At 43.0% G+C, this 22,966-nt stretch overlaps 2 protein-coding genes across 4 annotated transcripts in view; one reads left to right on the top strand and one right to left on the bottom strand.

Annotated features, from left to right (window-relative positions):
* The window catches only part of ddhd1b (DDHD domain containing 1b), a 59,149-nt gene extending 57,201 nt beyond the window's left edge, over positions 1-1,948 (bottom strand). For 2 of the 3 annotated variants that reach the window (XM_070986866.1, XM_070986864.1), the window contains exon 1: positions 791-1,948. In XM_070986866.1, coding sequence (XP_070842967.1) covers positions 791-1,535 — 745 coding nt within the window. In that variant the 5' untranslated portion in view covers positions 1,536-1,948. The remainder of the gene's footprint in view (positions 1-790) is intronic. The other variant, XM_070986865.1, reaches the window with a different exon arrangement.
* Positions 1,949-2,157: 209 nt separating this feature from the next.
* Positions 2,158-22,966, top strand: part of cgrrf1 (cell growth regulator with ring finger domain 1) — a 34,636-nt gene continuing 13,827 nt past the window's right edge. The window contains exons 1-5 of the mRNA XM_070986876.1: positions 2,158-2,570; positions 4,674-4,810; positions 5,532-5,709; positions 13,127-13,274; positions 13,616-13,723. Coding sequence (XP_070842977.1) covers positions 2,467-2,570; positions 4,674-4,810; positions 5,532-5,709; positions 13,127-13,274; positions 13,616-13,723 — 675 coding nt within the window. The 5' untranslated portion in view covers positions 2,158-2,466. The remainder of the gene's footprint in view (positions 2,571-4,673; positions 4,811-5,531; positions 5,710-13,126; positions 13,275-13,615; positions 13,724-22,966) is intronic.

Here is a 22,966-nt window from a genome sequence, read left to right as displayed (position 1 = left end):
AAACTCATAGCATAACATCACAAAGAAGGGTATGAAAAAACACTGGGAGGATTTGCACCATGGAAGTGTTCTCTGCTTAAAATTGTTCCGCTGTTCTTGCTGTCACTGTTAAGTGAATTAGTGGACAAATTGTATAACAGTTGTTGCAGTAACAGTAGAAGCAGGTATTGACCGCTATTTGACATGGCAGTTTGGCTGAATAACAACACTATAATGCCGTTGGTGGAAATAGCCACAGAGACAAGTTGGCCATCACATTTACTGCAGCTACTTCAAGGAAAACAGGTGTTAAATCTCTGACTCAAAGGAAGATCTACTTTACTACTACAGTTTCACAAATGTGAGAATTTTCTGCTTTCCTCTGTTTTATATGATTGTAAACTGAAATCTGAAAATAAGACATGTGAAGACGTTACCTCCAGCTCAGTTGACATCAGCGGTATATAATAACAATAATGATTAAACCAATGACAAGTGCGCAAATAAGTAAATAAGTAATATATTTATTCATTTACCTAATGAACTTACTACTTTACTGGTCTAATTTCACCAAGTAGTGGTAGCCATACTTGACATTATTGTGGCTACTGTATTAGGGCTAACCGGTACAGCAGTAATATAAGTAGTACTGCCGTTTCTAATTGTGGTATTAATAATGCTAGTAGTACAAAGTGGTGATGGTGCTGCAGTAATTGTACGTAGAAGTAGTGGGCTGGTGCCAGTAGTACTTATAGTAGCAGTATGTTGTAACAGCTTTATCATTATGGACATAAACCATTGACATGCTCACGGTTCCAGTAAACAGGGTAGCATTCCTTCTCCCTGATATCCACTTCATACAGTCCCCCTCTAACACACACTGCCTCCACGCTGATGCTGATGCCGTCCGGGTCTTTCATCTCCTCTGACACAGAGTGCCGCTGCCCTCCGCCCATCTCCACTGCCGACTCAGCCCGGACACTTCCACCGACCAACGCTGAGCCATCCGGTTGGATTTCGCCGGACGAGGTTGCTTCCTTCGTCTGGGCCTCAGCGGGATCGATCTTGTCAGGGTTGTGCTCACAGAATCTCCGATAGACGATCTCGATTTTTAAAGAGTCGTGTCCTACGAATGGCTTCCACGTTCGTTTGTCCTCTTTGTAGAACCACCTGACCTCCTCTGGTCCCAGCTCTGTGACGATCTCACCGCGGTGCCTGGAGCTATTGGACCGTATGCGCTTCTTGGTTGTTACATTCCCGTCACTTTCGGTATAGTCTGGGTCGATGGACAGATAGGACGAGCCCGAATATTCTTCACCAACAAGGCCGAGCATTATGCCTTCCTGGGATAACGAGTCCCCCCGTAACAGCGGCAGATGTCTATCCAAACCGGGCTGCGTTGGGTCCTTGTCCCCATCAGCACCACTATCTCCCATCGGACTGTCGTCGTAGCCAGAAACAAACACATCATTTGCCATATCCCATTCACTACTGCTGACAGAGTTATTCTCCGAGCTCTGCTGGCGGATAGACGGTTTATCCTTCAGATTGCTCATGGTTTGGCCGCAGGTTATTAGACTCAATACATGGAAAAATTCTCAAAACAAAACAACAACAACAACAACAACAACCACAACAACAACAACAACAACAACAACAACAAATCAAAAACAAACAAACAAAACCACTACGATACCGCCAGACTATGTAACGTTGGTAGATTAACGGCTTCTTTCTCTCCAGCTGGTAACATCTGTATGTCGAGCTGTTCTGACTCCGAAATGTTTATTGACATTATAGCTACAAATTCAAAAACGTTTGCCCGAACTGTTAAAAAGACAAGTATGCCTCCTGTTTTCCTGCCTGCACACATTCCCGTTCATAGTCCTCTTTTTGGCGTGATTGGCAGGAATATTCAATGGACGGTTCTACCAAGGATGGTAATCTCAGTCGCTCCATAATGTCAAGTAAATGACGACAATTATAACTTCCTGCTCATTTATTCAAAATAAACTCAATATAAATATTATATAAATATTAATAATACAATTCAAAGTAAAAATAAGAAAAAGAGTAGTTTTTTACTGTTGGTGACTGTGTGATTTTCACAACATAGCTTGCAGCTCTTCCGATCTTATTTCTATATATGCGCTTTTAATTTGAAGGCAAATTCACCATGAAAATATCTTAGGTTTTTCTGGGCTGCCTGACTCATGAAGCAGACAGTTAACATGGAGACTTAAATGCGATAGTAAGTTAGGGAATTAATATTAAACATTACCAGATACTTTAAAATAACAACTAACCTTATTTGTGGTAAATATTTGAAAATAATTATAAATAAGTCTGATACATGGTGTATACTTTCTATACCTTGTAGGCCACCGTAGTTCTAGCTGAGAAGGACCTGTCATGGCAGTCATGGAAAGCGTTCGCCAGAGGATTTTTTAATAATTTCATTTTTTCTATAATTTAAAAGTATATGAAATGGTAGCGGTTTTCCTGGTGACCTTGTATGAGTACTCCCCGCTGTTTTACATCAGTGTGGTTTCTTTGTGTTTCGTTGTTACCGCCGCCATGGTCCTCGGCTGGTAAGTGATATTTTTAGCCATGTTGGCTTAGCCACTGTCCTGCCAACAGCACTGATAAATTAGATTCACATATAAATGTTACCTCTACACGTATCCCTTGTATTTGGTCGATTTAGGCTGCTTGTCTTTTACGTTTTATCTTGATAACTTTGCACGTCGACAACATTATCACCACGAAAGTAACTAAAATATTATATTACATTATACGATAACATAGCCGGAGCAGACCCCCCCCCCCCAGTCGCAGTTCACAAACGTACTTTGACCAGTTGTTATCAGACACACAATGAATAAAACGGTTGAAAAGTTCACAAAAGCATATAAGCATAACATAAAATGTTACGACTTACAATTTAAGTCAAGTCTGCCTTAAATTGTAAACAAATACAACTAATGCAAAAGAATAAATACTGAATAGGTTATGCACTAGATGAATTTGTATACATGTAGTGGGTGGTTATGTACATGTATAAATGCATGTACTGTACACCACCATAGAGCTGACGCTGGCAGAGCCAAAAGCGATATTGTCTTAAGCCTCCAGCTTTCATATTACATCCCACATGTCCTGTAGGTGGCACTAGAGAAGAGGCCATGTTCTAGTTAGATTAAGATAAGTTAAAATAAGATAACACTTTATTAATCTCCATCGGGGAATTTTGGTGCTACAGGCAGCAGCAGTAGTATCAAAAGTATAAAAAGACATAGAAAGGAATAGAATACAAAATAGAAAGATGTTAAAAACCTTCATACATTTTATACAAGGGAGTTCAGAGTTTGTTCAGAGTTGTTCTAATTGATAATGAGGTGGTGGTGGAAATTTATCATTAATGGCCGTGGTAATACATTTTAGACAGAGGTGCCTGATGCATGGTATGCAGCAACATCCACATAAGGTGAAAACAGTCACTGCTGCAATGAGTGACATTAAAATGGAAGCAATAAGTATCCTCCATTTGCCAAAAGTAGCATCAAACCAAGTGTATCGTCAATCCCAGAGTATTCTGCTAGTTCAACAGACAGTGTTCTGAGGCCAGTGAGGGTTGGGGTTACAGAGCCATCTGGGGCTGTGTTGTTAGGGATGAACACACAGCAGTCTTGGGCAAAGAGAGCGCACACACCACCTTTTTCAGCTAGGAGAAAATTATTGCTAATGGAAAAATGTAAACGTAAAGTGTACAGCGAATTGAGAATTGCAAATGGGTTTAGACTTGCACATTCATGTAGAGTGTTATTCACTATTGCACATTGGTTAAAAATATGTAGCAGCATATCACAAAAAATATACATATGCATAGACTTGATACAAGAAGATGGGAATGTAATATTGGAGAAAAAATGTAATATTGCACTAGATATTGCATGAGCTGTAATGGCATGATAATGAAAACACAGAATCACACAGTGCAAAATAGTGCCGAGCAGTAAGTACGTAATCACAGTGCTGCATCAGACAAACTAGAGTTGAACAGTCTGACTGCAATTGGAATGAAGGACCTGCGGTGCATCCAGAGTGGATGCAGCATTCTGCTGCTCAAGATGCTGCCCCCACTGTATCATGCAGGGGGTAGGGTGGGTTGTCGATGATTGATGTCAGCTTGGCTAACATCCTCCTCTCACCCACCTCCTCAATGGTGTCCAGAGGCCAGTCCAGGACAGAACCAGCTTTCCCTACCAGTATTTTTAGTCTTTTCCTTTTCCTCTCAGAGCTTCCACAGTCCCAGCAGGCCACTGCATAGAAAGCTGCAGATGCCACCACAGAGTCATAAAACAATGTTTTTAAACAATGTTTTTAACAGGATGTCCAAAGGCCCTCAGTCTTCTTAGCAGATGGAGACGACTTTGGCCCTTCCTGTACATGACATCTATGTTGTTAGTGCAGTTCAGTTTGTTGTTGAGGTGAACAGAGTCAACAGAGTAGCCCTTTGATTTTAGGAACGCCGAAGCAGGCCAATTTCGTCAAATGGTCTGATATACAAAACAGTTTTCAACAGACTTTTCTTGTGCTTGCAGCTCTCATCTTTTTATTTCTCTGTAAAAAATGTAGAACAGAATTACTTTGTGCTCTTTCACACTTTGTTCACTCTGCCACCTGTCTTGCAGGTTTGGCTTTGATGTCCCAGTGATACTTCGCAGCTCTGATGAGACAGAGTCCATCCTGCCAACCCCTGAGAAGCAAATGGTTCAGGTGACCAATCCTTTCGCCCTGGAGATGGGCTCTGGGCCAGCATCTGTCATTGGTGAGAACAGTCATCATCAGTATTAACACTACCAGCGAATGATGAAAATCTGTCATCCTCCAAATACAATAAAGGTTTACTGGAGAATGACATTCAACCCCTCCAGTTCCAGTTTACGAAGATAAGATAAGACTTTATTGATCATACACACTTTATTGATCCCACACCGTGATCAATAAATACTATAGGTAAATGACTTGTACGTAAATGAACAGTTCCCATGTGTGGATATCTGTACGTGAATAATTATAATGCACCACTACAGTAAGTACTGCTTAGTAAATAATTTCTGCAGAATACAGACATAATTTCTGTTCTGTGTCTGTCATGGAGTTGAGAGAATTCATGTGATAATATAAATGACTAATTAACCACTTGTACAACTGTGGGCGGCTGTGGCTCAGGAGATAGAGCGATTGGCCACCTTTCAGGAGGTGGGTGGTTCGATCCCTGGCCTCAGCATGCCGAAGTATCCTTAGGCAAGATACTGAACCCCAAAAACTGCCCCCAATGCTGTGCCATCGATGTGTGAATACATAAACATCGCTTTGGATAAAAGCGTCGACCAAATGACTAATTGTAATTGTAACAACTATAGATATGCAGGGTTATGAATCCTCCCTCCAAATGTCCCAGCCTATATCTCCAACATTACTTTTATGTAGTACCCTTATCTTTTGTGTCCCAGGCCATGATAACACAAGCAAACATTCCCTTACAGATGGTGTGGCGGTAAGGCCTTACTGTTTGGAGCCCTGTGTCCTGAGCTGTTTCTGGGGATGTGAGGTCAGTGCCCTGTGGGGAGGGCTGCAGGCACACCAGCACGGCTCGAGGCTCAGCACCCTCCAACATTTCAAGGAGGCCCTGCACCTCTGTTACCACCACTGTCAGAGTTTCCGGTATCCTTTACAGTACTGAAACTCACAAGAAACGCGATTATTTGCACCTGACTGAATAGCCCGTGTGGTAGGAACAAGTTCAGCGACGCCTCTTAATGGCAGCACTCCTCTAAATGATCTGTCTTTTGATATGGTGCTAGGATGGAATTTAGTGGCTAGGCATAAGCCACTAAAGAGATAAACCAAGGGCCTGTTAATTTCTTTAGGCTAGAGTAATCTTGAAGAACCTTTAAGATGTTGGTCACACAAGCAACTACATTTTACTACCATTAGGGAACAATAAAAACAAAGGATTGTCCAACATTTATCTTTTAATTTTAACTTTAATTCTTTATTTGCAATTGTATGCATATTAGGCAAGGGCAAGCAATCAATTAGTAGAAATATCAACAATTTGAACATCTAACTTTAATTAAAAGCTGTAGCTGTAGCAACCTCTCAAAATGGTAAAATGCGCACTCTAAATAGTAAAAAGTAGGTATTGGCTTATTGAAAAAGAAATAATAAAAATATCACAGAATACACAATAAAAATAAAATTGATCAAATGATTAAAAACTGTTACAAAACAGTACAAAACATTACTGTCATATCAGGAGCATTAATTGTAATAATGAAAAGAAATTCTCCATGCTCAGGAGATTTTGGCTTCACCTCTCAATTTGAGCATTGGTCATTAAGGATTACCAACATTTACAGATTCTATCAGTACCATGCCTCTACGTGTATGCGAAAGCTATATGTAGGAATGTGTTAACCATTAGCAAGTCACATGTGTATACAGGATCTCAGATGTATAAGCATTGATCGTCTCCATTTTCCTCCATGTTGGGGTCCAGTTCAGCTTCAACTTCTTCCTGTTCAAACTCAGAGAGGGAGAGCATGGAAACCATCTCACCAGGATATTGTACTAATTGATAATGAAGTGGTGGTGGAAATTTATCATTAATGGCCGTGGTAATACATTTTAGACAGAGGTGCCTGATGCATGGTATGCAGCAACATCCACATAAGGTGAAAATAGTCACTGCCGCAATGAGTGACATTAAAATGGAAGCAATTAGTATCCTCCATTTGCCAAAAGTAACATCAAATCAAGTAGTTAGTGTATCGTCAATCCCAGAGCCTTCTGCTAGTTCAACAGATAGGCTCAGGTTACAGAGCCATCTGGGGCTGTGTTGTTAGGGATGAACACACAGCAGTCTTGGGCAAAGAGAGCTTTGCCCACATTTTTCAGCTAGGAGAAAATCAAGGGCCATTCTGATTTGATATGTCATTAGAGAAGTAGCAGCTAGTTGTTCATGCAGGCCTGCTACAGCATCTCTAGTCATGTTATTCAATCTTTGGATCTTAAAATGGACATAATTGGTCAACATTTTTATTCATGGTCACCCACCAGAAAAGGGAAGATTCAAAACCTGCCGCAACTTAGTTAACTAATTTATATTCATCAGGCACACCTCTGGGGACTTCAATTGCACCTATGTAGGTCGGCGTGTTTTGGTATAAATCAAATATACTACGTTTATGCCTGTGGGGAATGGGTGTAGTTTGAAAGGCAGCAGAGTGACAGAGACAGTTTCTTATGCTGTAGTCTGAAAATTTTTTATAGGAGCTATCAATGAGAGGAACCAGTGTGGAGGCAATGTATTCCTCAGTAATTTTCCCCCACAATACCAGTACATGTCAGCCCGTCCATGGGAGAGCATGGTAGCATTCTTCCAATTAGTAACGTTAATAGTATTAATACACCAGTCATCTGGGATGTTTCCAACAAGTGAGCCTGCTGGGTTGGCTCTCACTAAATAGGTGTGGTTATTTTTAACTGGAGTGAAGATCGTAGGGACCATAAGTGGTGGAGATAACGGATAAGGTGTTTCCAGGTATTTACAAGGGTCAGTAGGATTGTCACTCATGTGCAATTGCATCATGCAGTAGGTTTCGTTATCAGAGAAGGGTGAGGGTACTGTTAGTAGGGCTGGTCGGGGCGAGGAGTATACTATGCATTCATCTTTTGTAGCTGTGCCAGCAACATTCTGAACCCAGTCTAGCCAATAGTTTTTTTTGTGAAAATCAAGTCTCAATCAAAATTTTGTCATGCATGGTATAATTTTGAATATTACGTTTAGTTACAGTTGAGGGTTTCATTGGGGAATGTGCAGAAGTCTCAGCATCTGCTGCTGGTTGCTGGGTTATTTTGATAGTTGTCAAGGGTCTGTGCCAGAGATATCTACCCCTAATACCAAATAGAAATAATCACCCAGTGACGGCCAGGGTAAGTGAGTAAAGGTAATGTTCTTTACAGTAACAATTAAAAGGTTATGCTTAGTTGTGGATTCGACATTATGGTCTCGAATAAGGGTGATTTTATCTTTAAGGTCTTGCCAAATGGCTGAGATAGGCGTGGCGGTATAACTAAGTGGTCCAGAGTTCCAGTACACATAAGTCCAATTAGGACACCATGAGCAGTCCTTAGCAGGCAGCCCATGTGGGAGGATCATACTGTGTCCAACTGGTAGGAGGGTGATGTCCACACACTATGGCATCACATAAATCAAATTTAAAGGACTGAGGGGCAGGATTACGAGCCACAATCAATTCAGTGTTGGTTCCATATGTGTCCCCCTTTATGCATCTTTTGATTCTAGGTTTTGGTGTGGAGTGAGTGTGTCTAAGAGTTGCAGAGGGGACATGTCGAATCATTGTTTCTCTTTTGGACAGATAAAGCTTCAAGCTGCTGACTGTCCCACCAGAGGATGGGCATTACGATTGTGACTACTAATGTGGTTAATATAGCAACAGCTAGGTGGGTTCCATATACAAATCTCCAGAGTGGTCCTTTCCATCTGGGGAAGGACCAATTGAATTTGTTGACCTTCCTTAGGACCCAGTCTCCCACTCCTACAGGCAAGGTCTCTTGATCCTGTTCCTTGGTGAGTATCTGTGTCACCTGTTGGGAGATACTCATCACTGAGTCATGCAGTTGCTCCACATACTCACACATGTTCTCATGCTGTAACACCACAGGTGGTGAGTCTGACGGTGTAGTACTAAATGGACAGGGCATTTTTCTTCCTGTCAGGATTTCATGTGGACTGACATTCAGAGTCGCATTTGGGGTGGATCTTAGATTGAACAACACAAAAGGTAGAGCCTCAATCCATGTTAACTTTGTGTCGGTGCAGACTTTAGCTAGACTCTCCTTTATGGTTCTGTTTGGTCTTTCCACTAAGCCTTGAGAGGCTGGGTGGTAAACTGCACCAAACGTATGTCAGATCCCAAACATCTTTTCCATTTGCCTCAGATCCTCATTAGAGAAATGAGGGCCATTATCAGATCTTATGACTTCTGGTATTCCAAACCTGGCTATAATTTTCTCTTGTCAGCCAATTAATCACTCTTCCTTTTTCTGTTTTGGTAGGTGTGGCTTCCACCCATTGGGAAAATGGATCTACACAGACTAGAAGATATCTTTTACCTTCAGTTCTGTGGTCCGCCCCCATATCAGTAAAATCAATTACTGTTTCTTTCCACGGGGCATCAGGAACTGGGAAGCTGCCTAACCCAGCTTTGAGTGAGATCTTTGGATTAAACAGAATGCATATCACACAAGACTGTACAAAATATGTGGTGATATCTTTAAGATGGGGATGCCACCAATGCTGTGAAATGAGAGCTGTCACCTTTGAACCAGCAGTGACCTCTGCTGTGTGCTTCCTGACACAGCATATTTAGTTATCCCACCGGAGCTACTATTTTTCCTTCATGATTTCTCCAGAGCCCTAGAGAATCTTTTGTGGCTCCTTTTTCTCTCCATGTCTGTTTTGATGGAACAAACACACAGATGGAGCGGCAGCTTCCTTGAGTTCTTTGATGTTTTGCACACATAGATCTCTACTGTATGTGGCTTGTCATCAAGAGCCTTCTGAGGCATTTGTTTACACATATTGTCTTCTCCAATGACACATGTCGACATGCACAGCTTGAACTGCATAAGCCGAATCAGTGTAGATGTTTACAGTCTTGCCTTTTGCTAATTTGCATGATTCGGTTATCGCAACTAATTCCGCCTTTTGAGCTGAAGCTGGTTGTGGAACGATTTATGCTTGTTTTGTCTGTAAACCAGTTGACATTTCTTCTACAACATCGTATGATGTTATTAACGTGCCCGTCGGAGTGTGATGACTATGACTGTCGCAGAACAATATTATTTGAGCACTCTCAATTTGCTTTTTGTGTAGAGAGGAGTGCAGTTGCATCTCCTTGTCAGTTTCTGCCACACAATCATGATCTTGTAAAGTTCCATCCATCTGTAGAGCCATGTTAGCGCCTTCACTAGTGAAGTGAATGTGAGGCTTGTTAAGCAACTGTTGCAGGCCTAGGATTCTGTGCACAGATATCGTAAACGCATTGGAGTCAAGAAATGCTTTTACGCCGTGTGTAGTGTGCACTACAGTCTGATTGCTCATTGTGATGTGGGATGTTTTTTGTACTGCTTTCTGCTGCTACATGTCTACCACATGTAGGTTGTCCTATTTCCACATTATCCAATTAAGCTACATCCAAAAACCAATGATTGAGAAAGGGAGAAAGATTGGTTATCTGGCCAGTACAACCGGTCTCTTCCTGCGTAAGTGTGGTAACTAGAAGAAACCCACAACTCTGCCCAAAGTTGCTGTCATCCTTATTGTAGCAGAGTGAGTGAAGATGATCTCTGTCTCCACAGACAGTTGGAAAATGGTTATTTCTCCTGTGCTCTGTCCTCTTGAGTTGACTGTAGATTTTTTTAAGTCGTCCTTTGCGATGTCAGGCTCCTCACTCTTCTCTTGAGTTGGCTTGAGGTTGAAGAGACGAAAGGAAGAAGAACCCTGTTCTCTCATTTTTTGGCTATTTCATACCCCTCCCTCTTAATCCCTCCTCTCTATTGTGCACACACACACACACACACACACACACACACACACACACACACACACACACACAGACACACACACACAGAGTGATGTGCAAAGTCAGGGAAAAGACTGGGATATAGCAAGGTGAACTGGGGAAGCAGCCCATTTGCTTACTTTCACACGCCAATATTTTAGACCGGTGCATGTGCAACTGCTACGCACGGCCTAAGGGTGCACAGGCACAACAGGAAAAGAGCCCCCACCTTCCCCAAGTCCCAAGTAGCCACAGATCCAAAACAAGTTTGACCAGTGATTATTTTATTTTTTTTACAAAAGAAAATGAATGAACAGAATGTTCCACACGTTAATGGCTTCAGGGTGGACCAAGGCCAAAACAACAAACAAAACAATTCTAACTGGCGAGGATATAACTTACCTAGCAAAACAAAAGAACCAAAAGACATAAGACTTACCTCCCTAACTAAACAAAACAGGAGAGAAGAATAAGTTTAACAAAACTGGCAGTCCACCCCTACTAAGAAATGTGTGGCCTGTTGGGAGAAGAGGGAGATGAGGAATGCCTGCTACTGTCCTGCCGCTGGCCGCCATCTTGGGCCCTTTTATAGCTGGTATCTCTGGAGACAGCCAATCCACCAGCCAGGACTGGAAAAAATTGACCAATCACCTCTCCGCAATGACACACTCCAATCTGCATAAAGAAAACTATATAATACAGACAAGTAAACACACAAGAACTAACAGAAATTACGACTGCAGTCGTAACAGCAACCTTTTGTGTGCACGTCCTTTTTTGGTAATTTTCCACTAAGCTTTTGGCCTTTGGCATGGTTTGGTAAAGGCCACTAGTCACAATCTCTGTCTTCCTTATTTGGGTGTTGCTTAGAGGAAAATTACATGACTCACTTGATTTCACACCCAAGATCATAACACTAACTTTTCATTAACATAGCTGCAGCTTACAAAACCTTGTACTTGATTCTATTTCAATTCTCAATCACTCCTATTCTTATGATTTCATTACATTGTTTGGTTACAATAACGGCATCTTAAATTCAATCGTTGTTACAACTAATTCAGTTCAGTTCAATTCAATATTCCTGTATTAGTCCCACAAGGGGAAATTCCAGTTTACAGCAGCATCAATAGAGTGGATAGAGTAGTGCAACAAGTGCATGCAAATTAAAAACAGTAACTATATACAAAAGAGTGGAATAAAAAATAAACATCATGTTCAGAAATTATAAATAGTATTTACAGACTGCTATGTACAGGTTGGATTGCAAAGATTATTCACAGATTACTTGGAGCAGTTTTTGTTGTGTAGTCTGACAGCTGCAGGAAGGAATGACCTGCGATACCGCTCCTTCACACACTTTCGATGTAGCATCCTGTCACTGATGGAGCTCCTCAGTGCAGTGAGTGTGTGTTGGAGGGGGTGGGAGCCATTGACTGTCACGGAGGACAGCTTGGTTGTCATCCTCCTCTCCCCCACCTCCTCCACCAGTTCCAGAGGGCATCCCAGGATAGAGCCAGCCTTGCTAATGAGTTTGTCCAGCCTCTTCCTGTCAGCTGTTGTGATGCTGCACCCCCAGCAGACTACACCGTAGAAACTGGCAGAGGCCACAACAGAGTCATAGAAGGTCTTCAGGAGTGACCCATGCACCCCAAAAGACCTCAGCCTCTTGAGCAGATAGAGTCTGCTCTGTCCTTTTTTATAAAGTGCAGTGGTGTTATGAGTCCAGTCCAGTTTGTTGTTCAGATGATCACCCAGGTACTTATAAGATGTCACCATCTCAGTGTCCCTTCCCTGGATGTTCACTGTTGATGGGGGAGAGTATGGGTGCAGACAGAAGTCCACAACCAGCTCCTTGGTTTTTCTAGCATTAATCAGGAGGTGGTTCTGCTGGCACCAGTCCACAAAATCCTGGATGAGTCCTCTGTATGACCTGTCCGTCTCATCACAGATGGGGACGACAGGTAGAGTCATCTCTGATGGCAGAGTCATCAGAGAACTTCTGCAGGTGGCAAGTGGGTGACAGGTTGGAAAAATGAGCCGTATAGAGGGTGAGAGGAACGGCCCCTACAATCGGTGGGGCCAGTGGGGTACTTGGGCAGAATACTGGAAGATCAAAGGAGTAATATTATGACAAAAGCTCAGGTGTGTTACATTACCATACTAGGACTGGGTGATGACAGTCCTTTTACCCACAGTTTGTTTGGGTTAGGTGAATAGAGATCTCAGCCCCTTTTGACAAGGTGTGTAGTACTTGTGATACCTAAATTTAACATTACCTGATCCCTGAACATAACCTTTTTGAAATGTATCTCTTCAAAGCTCTAGCAGTAATCAATCAAGGCAGTCAATGCTATAATTTTATAATGGTGACATAATACATACACGACATAATCATAATGACTGAGATATTTATTTGGCTGGAGTTTGGCTGATATACATTGTTCCAAAAGTTGCTGATTTTATCTTCTTTGACCCCACCTTCTCAGTATCAGCAGTGAAGATGGAGAGGAATATCATACACAGGTTCCTGCTGACCAGGGGATTACAGATTTTGGGCCTTTGCCAAGGGAACGCTACCCCCTTGTGGCAGTGCTGACACTCGCCGAGCCAAAAGCCAGAGACGCCTACAACATTGTGAGCCCATCTCACATTCAGACATTTTGTGGTTGCTTGTTTGGTGTTTGTTTTTGAATTATATGACCAGACTCACATCAGTTTCACAGTTTTTCACTACACAGACATGTCCAGACGTTTAGCCAAGCTTAGCACAAAGGAAAGTAATAAGTCAAGACTTTTCCTTCTTCACATACACTGTCAGTGGGCTTTTCAGGCCCACAACATGAACTATCCTGACCAAGCAAAGCTCTCTTAAAAGAAAAGAAAATCTCCTAAAACCCTTGTCATAGAAAGGAGTAACTTCAAGAGAAGTAATTAAAAATACATATTTAGAGTTTATGCTGTTTCTCATCTTACAGGTGGCCAGTGTGACCGTTATTCATGTTCCTGATGACAAATACAGCCTTTCTGCACGGGTTCTCTTTCAGTACCTTCTCACCTCACAAGGGAACTTGTATGAGTTAAAGGTCGGTCATATTTTTGTTCTAGGAGTTTGTTCTTGCTTTTCTGTGAAACTCACAGTCAGGTTCTCCATATTTTGTCTAAATTCAGTGGTTAGCCGGAAGGGGGTGTTGTCTTTGTTTATTGGCAATAGTACTTTTTATAGGCAGTAGGATTTTTATGGCATTTAGTATTTTTATAGTCTGTACATAATGTGCATATACATCGTTGTTTTTCTATTCTGTATCCAGCACAGTTTTTTTATATTGACCATTCGTGCCACTGTTTTTGCTATTTGTAATACTTGCTGGCTGTAACGACTTAATTTCCCTGGTGTGGGATCAATAAAGTCTTATCTCTTATCTTATTTAGCAAGGTAACTACACTATGTACACAGTGTTTGGAGAACCAGCACAGAGTGGGGCAACTCACTGGTCATGGGTGGTGGATTTAAAGAGTTATGCACAGCATTAAGATAAGATAACCTTCTATTAATACCACAGCGGGCAAATTTGCAGTGTTACAGCAGCAAAGGTGCAATAGCAAAACATCAGTAAGCATCAGTAACAAAAAAGCAAGATATGATACTCAAAAGAATAACTACAATAGACAGTGGTTGAATTCACCCCTATGTGCAGTAGGGTGGTTTTCACCACCGTCTGTTTTACTTATTGTATTGTTTATACTACTTACTACTACTTATACTTATTTATTATATCTTTTTTGTACTATTGCATTCAATCATATCATATTAAATTACAGATTTACATTTGTTCATTTGTCTTAATACAGTAATCACATGCCCATATGTACATAGGAAGGTCTGCAGGGTACCTAACTGTTCCTCCTTTTCATATTGGCTGCCAAGAGATCCCCTCTGAAATCTATTTGAATTTGAGTTACTGGGGACAAAATCTACAGTCTTCATTCTGGGTAAAAAAAAAATTACTTCTAAAGTTCAGCTGAAGTAAAGTTGAGTCAGTCTTATCAAGTTGGTACATTCGAAAGTTACAGCATTTTTAGAACATTCCCTCTTTGTTTTACTATCCCCACAGCGCAGCTCCTAAAGAAAACAAAAAGAGGAAATTTAGTACCAAAAAGACTGCAACATTGGAAGATAAATTGCTGTCTCATTATTTTGGTTAAACTTTGTAATGCATTTTTACATAAAGCGTTTTTACATTACCCATCTCCTTTTTAGGGTGCTTTTGCCTGGATCAAACAGCTGGACCGAGACCTTAAAAGGAGGGTCTCGGTCCGCTTCAAAGGAATTCTGGTGCAGTTCACCAGAAAGTGGTACCGATACTTTTTATAATAGACTTATTTGAGTCTCACAACAGTCATTAACTAAGGCTTTAATGATAAAAGAAGTTTCAAAGAAGAGAGAGAACATTTCATTTCATTTGGCAGATGCTTTTATCCAAAGTGACATACATATGAATTCACACACCAATGGCGCAGCATCGAGGGCAGTTTTGGGGTTCAGTGTCTTACCCAAGAAAATTTGAACATGTGGACTGGGATCGAACCACCAACCTCCTGGTTGGCAGACAACCGGACACAACAGGCACCCGACAGAATAGAACAAAGTCTTCACCCTCAACATTATTTTTTAACAAAAGGGTTATGAGCAGGTTCTCCAACCAAAACCAGTTAAACAAACCAGAATCTGTTTTATGTTTTAGGTTTTTCAAAGTAGCCACCATTTACTTTGATGACAGCTCTGCACACTGTTGGTATTCTCTCAATCGGCTTCATAAGGTAGTCACCAGGAATGGTTGTCAATTAACAGGTGTGCCTTGTCAAGAATTAATTTCTGGAATTTCTTGTCTTCTTACTGTAATGTGTTTGAGACCATCAGTTGTGTTGTGCAGAAGTAGGTTGGTACAGAGGTCTATACAGTGAATAGCCCTGTTTGGCTACTGTTCTAATCTAAAGAGTTACCTCTGCTGCATAGGATAAGTTCATCAGAGTTACCAACCTCAGAAACCACAAATTAACAGCACCTCAGATTAGAGCCCACATAAATGCTTCACAGAGTTCAAGTAGCAGATACCTCTCAACATCAACAACAGAAGTTGTCTCAGGACACTTTCTATATAGAGCATATATAGGTACAGGCCGAGTTCTTTTATCTACAGAGACCCAACAATTCCCCCATGAGCAAGTGCTTGGCGAGAGTGGTGACGGAAAAACTTCCTTTTAACAGGCAAAACCAGGCTCTGGGTGGGCGGCCATCTGCCTCAACCGGTTGGGTGAGAGAGAGGGCAAGACAGACAGAGACAGACAGAATTGCAATCACAGTAACAGTGACAGTGGATGTAATAATAGTGGATGTCAGGCAGGGCGATGGCAGGAGACATAGCTGTAATCCACAATCCAGATTCAGCCACTGTCCATGGGAACCTGCGAGACGACAAAGCACAGAGACTCCAGGGAAGAAGCTAAGTTAGTAACATGGTGTGGTAGGACAAGAAAGTGTGCAGATGTAGACAGAGAGAACAGAGCTCGGTGTATCTTTGGAGGTCCCCTGACAGTCTAATGCTATAGCAACATAACTAGGGTCTGGTCCAGGGCAAGTTTTAGCCAGCCCTAATTATAAGATATATCAAAAAGGAAAGTTTTAAGCCTACTCTTAATCAGAATCAGAATTAGAAATACTTTATTGAGGTTGTCCATAGCTTAGTCAGCATCCTCCTCTCTGACAACACTGTCACAGAGTAACACTCCCACAACGTCACTGGACTTGCGGATCAGTTTGTTGAGTCTGTTGCCATCTGCCATCCCTCAGCCTGCTGTCCCAGCACGCAACAGCATAGAGAATAGCACTAACCACCACAGACTCATAGAAGATCCTGAGCATAGTCCGGCAGATGTTGAAGGACCTCAATCGTCTCAGAAAATAGAAATGACTCTGGCCCTTCCTGTAGAGAGCACCAGTGTTCTTTGCCCAGTCCAGTTTATTGTCAATATGTACCCCCAGGGACTTGTAATCCTCCACAATGTCCGCACTGACCCCCTGGATGGAAACAGGGGTCACTGGTGCCTTGGTTCTTCCCAGGTCCACTACGAGTTCCTTGCCACATTTAGTTGCAAATAGTTCTGGTCACACCATGTGACAAAGTTGTCCACAGCAGCCCTGTACTCATCCTCATCATCCTTACTACATCCAACTATCGCAGAGTCATCAGAAAACTTCTGAAGATGGCAGGTCTCTGTGCAATAGTTGAAGTCTGTGGTGTAGAGGGTGAAGAAGAAGGGAGAGAGGACAGTCCCAGTGTTGCTGACCTCTCTGTCTGACACACAGTGTTGCAGGCGCACGTACTGTGGTCTGCCAGTCAGGTAGTCCACAATTCCGGAAACTAGGGGGATTCACAGGTAGGGGGGCATCCACCTGCATTGCTGTCAGCTTTTCACCCAGTAGAGCTGGACGAATGGTGTTAAATGTGGTGGAGAAGTCAAAAAACATAACCCTCACAGTGCTCGCCGGCTTGTCCTGGTGGACATAGACACGGTTGAACAGGTAGATGATGGCATCCTCAACCCCAAGTCGGAGCTGATAGGCGAACTGGAGGGGGTCCAGTAGTGGATTGACCATGGGCTAGAGCTGCTCCAGGACGAGTCTCTCAAGGGTCTTCATGATGTGGGAGGTCAGTTTCACAGGTCTGTAGTCCTTGGAGGCCCTGGGCCGTGAAGTCTTTGGCACAGGAATGAGGTAGGACGTCTTCCACAGTATGGGGACCCTCTGGAGACTTAGGCTCATCTCGAAGACATAGTGAAGAACTCCACACAGCTGGGGGGCATAGGCTTTGAGCACCCTGGGGCTGACACCATCAGGGCCTGGAGCCTTGTTTGGGTGGAGTCTCATCAGCTGTCTTCTCACTTGATCAGCAGTGAAGCACACTGGGGAGGTGACAGGTGGGGGAGGGGTATAGGGGTGTGAAGCGGGCTCACACAGGAGGATGGGGGGTGTAAGAAGGAGGAGGGGTGAGTGGGGAGTGGTTGATAGTGGTTGTCCAGGACAGGCAACAGAGGAGTCGGAGGGGGGTGACCCATGCCTGCAGTGTCAAATCTATCAAAAAACAGATTCAGTTTATTAGTCCTATCAATGCTACCTTCATTTCCTGTGTTGTTGGTTGTTATGAAGCCAGTGATGGTCCTCATTCCACTCCAGACCAGGCGCGGACCTACGGGCAGCATGGACGGGCCTATGCCCCCCCAATTGACAGCTTGCCCGCCCAATCAGAAATTTAAAAAATAAAATAAAATAAAATAAAATAATAATAATAATAATAATAATAATAATAATAATAATAATAATAATAATAATAATAATAATACAATTTTCACAGTTAAATGTCCCATATTATGAAAAACTCACTTCTTTGGGTCTCTGGTGCTGCCACATGCATACAAAGTGTAGAATGTATTTTGGATGCTGGCGTACACAGTCTGGCCTTAGTTTTCTGTTAGAGAAACTGCAGCTTCTCCAGAGAGTTTCGTTTTCCTTCTTTATTGGTTCCACACATTCAATTCAATTCAATTCAATTTTATTTGTATAGCGCCAAATCACAACAGAAGTTGTCTCAGGACACTTTCCATACAGAGCTGGTACAGACCAAGCTCTTTTATCTACAAAGAAACCAACAGTTCCCCCATGAGCAAGCACTTGGCGACAGTGGCGAGGAAAAACTTCCTTTTAACAGGCAGAAACCTTGAGCGGAACCAGACTCTGGGTGGGCGGCCATCTGCCTCGACCGGTTGGGTGAGAGAGGAAGAGCAAGAGAGGGAGAGTGAGACAGACAGACAGACAGACAGACAGACATGCAGTCACAGTAACAGTGACAGTGGATGTAATAATAGCAGTAGCAGTTGCAGTGGATGTCAGGCAGGGCCAAGGCAGGAGACGCAGCTGAAATCCACAATCCAGATTCAGCCACTGTCCATGGGAACCTGCAAGACGACAAAGCACAGAGACTCCGGGGAAGGAGCTAAGTTAGTAACACGCCGTGGTAGGACATGAGAGCGTGCGGATGGAGAGGGACAGAAGGACAGAGGAGCTCGGTGTATCTTTGGATGTCCCCCGACAGTCTAATCCTATAGCAGCATAACTAGGGGCTGGTCCAGGACCAGCCTGAGCCAGCCCTAACTATAAGCTTTATCAAAAAGGAAAGTTTTAAGCCTACTCTTAAATGTAGAGACAGTGTCTGCCTCCCGGACAAAGACTGGAAGATGGTTCCACAGGAGAGGAGCTTGATAGCTAAATGCTCTGACTCCTGTTCTGCTTTTTGAGACTTTAGGAACCATAAGTAGACCTGCATTCTGGGAACGCAGTGTTCGAGTAGGGCAATAAGGTACTATGAGCTCTTTAAGATAAGAAGGTGCCTGGCCATTTATGGCTTTGTAAGTAAGGAGGAGAATTTTAAACTCTATTCTAAACTTTACAGGGAGCCAGTGCAAAGTGGCGAGTATTGGAGAAATATGATCTCACTTCCTGGTTTTTGTCAGAACACGTGCTGCAGCGTTCTGGAACAACTGGAGAATATTCAGCAACGAATTTGGGCAGCCTGATAGTAAAGAATTGCAATAATCCAGCCTGGAAGTTACGAATGCATGGACTAGTTTTTCTGCATCATTTTGGGACAAAATATGCCTGATTTTTGCGATATTACGTAGGTGAAAAAAGGCAGTCCTTGAAATTTGTTTTACATGGGAGTGAAAGCACATGTCTTGGTCAAAGATGACTTTTACAGTGATTCTTTACAGTGGTACTGGAGGCCAGCGCAATGCCATCCATAGCTGCTATGTCATCAGAAAGTGACTTTCTAAGATGTTTAGGGCCTACTACTATAACTTCAGTTTTGTCCGAGTTTAGCATCAGAAAATTGCAGGTCATCCAGGTCTTTATGTCATAAAGACATGCTTGTAGTCTAGTTAACTGACTGGTTTCTTCCGGTTTCATTGATAAATATAGTTGGGTATCATCTGCATAGCAATGAAAATTTATTGAGTGCTTCCTGATAATCTTACCTAAAGGAAGCATATATAAGGTGAATAGAATTGGTCCAAGCACAGAACCCTGCGGAACTCCATAGCTGACTTTAGTGAGCACAGAGGAGTCGTCATTAACGCGTACAAACATACGCATAAGACTAGTACAGAGACAAATCCTTTATCAGATGCAATTAGAAGGTCATTTGTAACTTTAACCAGTGCTGTCTCTGTGCTATGATGCACTCTAAATCCTGACTGGAAATCCTCGAATAAACTATTATTGTTTAGAAAGTCGCACAGCTGATTGGCAACTGCTTTCTCAAGAGTTTTTGAGAGAAAGGGAAGGTTGGATATCGGTCTATAGTTGGCTAAAACCCCTGGATCAAGAGTAGGCTTTTTCAGTAGCGGTTTTATCCCAGCTACTTTAAAGGACTGTGGTACGTAGCCTGTTGATAAAGAGAGATTGATCATGTCTAATACTGAAGAGTCAATTAGAGGTAATACTTCTTTAAACAGCTTAGTCGGGATAGGATCTAAAATACAGGTAGATGATTTTGATGATGAAATTATTGAAATTAGTTGGTGAAGGTCAACAGGAGTAAAACAGTCTAAAACTGCGACAGACTGAGTAACAGTTTCTACGATTTCTGTGTTTGAAGACAAAACAGTACCTGTTAACGGCAGGAGTCGATGAATTCTGTCTCTAATAGTTAGAACAAGGTACAGGTTGTGTTGTGTTGTGTTGTGTTGTGTTGTGTTGTGTTGTGTTGTGTTGTGATTTCTTTGTACTCACGCACAACGGACACAAAACGACGATGTGGACGGCCACAACCCGATACTGCTTAACGCTGTCACAACTGAACAGGATGTGCGCAGCACGCTACAGGTAACTTAGCTGCCTTTGGGACTGTCTGTCATCCTTCGGGTTCCTTCGGGACTACTCGGGTCTTTTCGGTGATGTTTGGTGATGTAACGATGACGCCCCCAACACGGCAGAGCAAGGAAGTTTGCACAGCCTCCCCCGAATTCACCTGGTGAATTCGTAGTACCACAGAGGTCACTGCTGGGCTGTAAGATCAGTCTCAGTCCTCTGGCATTTCGGCCAGGGGGATGAGTTTATCCACTGGCCGTGTGTATGTAGACCCTTTAATGTTTATCTCAGCCGTGCGTATCCGGCCGTCATCACTGGGGATCACTTTTGTGACTCGTCCAACTGGCCACAGTGCTCTGGGCAGCTGTGGGTCAATGATTGTGACCACCTGATCTGGAGTGAGATCCGCAGTAGAACTATACCACTTCCGTCGAGGTTGAAGGTTGGGGAGATAGTTCTTGGTGAACTGAAGCCAAAAGTGATCAGCCAGCACCTGGCTGTGTTTCCAGCAGCGGCATCCGAGCAAGTCACTGTTGTGGTACACAGCTTGTGGTAGTGATGAATCCCGCCACCCCATGAGTAGGAGATTTGGCGTTATAGGGTCGGGATCTGCGACATCTGATGTCGCATAGCGTAGGGGCTTAGAGTTGAGAATCCCCTCAACTTCTGTCAGGACCGTCATGAGGACTTCCTCTAGGAGCACTTGGTCTTTCAGCACTACTTGCAGGGAAGCTTTGACAGATTTGATCCCTCTCTCCCAAACACCACCGAAATGTGGTGCGAGTGGTGGATTGAATCTGAAGCTGATGCTCTGCTCATCAAGCTGGTCCTTGAGTGCTGGCTCAAGTGCGGCGAAGGCTTCTTGCAGCTCTCTGTCTCCTCCCCGGAAATTAGTACCTTGGTCACAGAGAATCTCGAATGGCTTCCCTCTTTGTGCCACGAAGCGTCATAAGGTGAGCAAAAAGGAGTCAGTGTCCATGCTGCACAAATGATCCAGATGCACACACTGACTGTAAATACATGGTCAGGACCTGCATGGAGCAACTGGTTGTCGTAGTCCTGGATGAACAACTCCATGACACGGTGGTTTGGTGCCAGGATGTTCTGCTTAACGCTGTCACAACTGAACAGGATGTGCATAGCACGCTACAGGTAACTTAGCTGCCTTCGGGACTGTCTGTCATCCTTCAGGTTCCTTCAGGACTACTCGGGTCTTTTCGGTGACATTCGGTGATGTGACGGTGACGCCTTGAACACGACAGAGCAGGGAAGTTTGCACACAAAGTGTGAAATAAGACCATCCGCGCTTTTTTGAGTGAGATATGGATCTCTGTAAGCACCCTGCCTACAGCTTCCACACAAGCCGTTTGAATGTGGTGCTCCCGGTGTCTCTCCACCCAGTGCCACCTTCTCACAGATCCGCTGTTAGGTTATCCAAAGCGCCGTGTTATGAATCATGTCCAGGCGCCACAGGCATTGTTCTGTTGTTGGCTGTAAAGTGGAGCACAAATTGCTTCATCAGCTCCCAGCCGCAGAGGACAGAAGAGCACTGTGGATTGAATTCATTTTTAAAGGCAAGTTGGTGCATGCCATGAATTCCATCCATCCATCCATCCATTTTCTATACCCAACTATCCCTTTTCACGGTTGCGGGGGGGCTGGAGCCTATCCCAGCTGTCAACGGGCGAGAGGCGGGGTACACCCTGATCCGGTCGCCAGTCGATTGCAAAGACAAACAACCATTCACGCTCACACTCATACCTAAGGACAATTTAGAGTCACCAGTTAACCTAATGAGCATGTTTCTGGTCTGTGGGAGGAAGCCGGAGTGCCCAGAGAGAACCCATGCATGCACGGGAAGAACATGCAAACTTCACACAGAAAGGCCCTGCCCGACCCGGGGATCGAACTGGCGACCTTCTTGCTGTGAGGCACACGCACTACCTGCTGCGCCACCGTGCCGCCCACCATGAATTCTTTTTGGAGTTAAAAATACAGATATTCATTAATAGTAATTAAATTAAATTAAATTAAATTAAATTAAATTAAATTAAATTAAATTAATAGTAAAGGTGCATAAACTGTGTTCACATGTGTTTCCTCCACTCCAACCATCCACTTCGTTCATGTCAGACAAGACGATTGCTCTTCCTTCTTTCAAACACCATTTAAATACAGCCCGGTTCAAAAATAATAATAATAATCGGGGATTAATCCCCAAACCCCCTATTAGGTACATGCTAATTAACACGTCTGAACACTTTCTACCATAACACAGTAGTGATGTGTCAGTCGCAAACGAAACGGCCGCTCTTTGAAGTGAATGATTGGAGCCAGGGAGCCACTTTGGACTTTAAAAAAAAAAAAAAAATTCTTGACTTTTTTCCGTTCAAGTTCAAGATTG

Source organism: Chaetodon trifascialis, chromosome 19, assembly GCF_039877785.1.
Source record: "Chaetodon trifascialis isolate fChaTrf1 chromosome 19, fChaTrf1.hap1, whole genome shotgun sequence".
Taxonomy (NCBI): Eukaryota; Metazoa; Chordata; class Actinopteri; order Chaetodontiformes; family Chaetodontidae; genus Chaetodon; species Chaetodon trifascialis.
The sequence above is the reverse complement of the archived record's forward strand: the minus strand, read 5'-3'. Positions and strand labels throughout refer to the sequence as shown.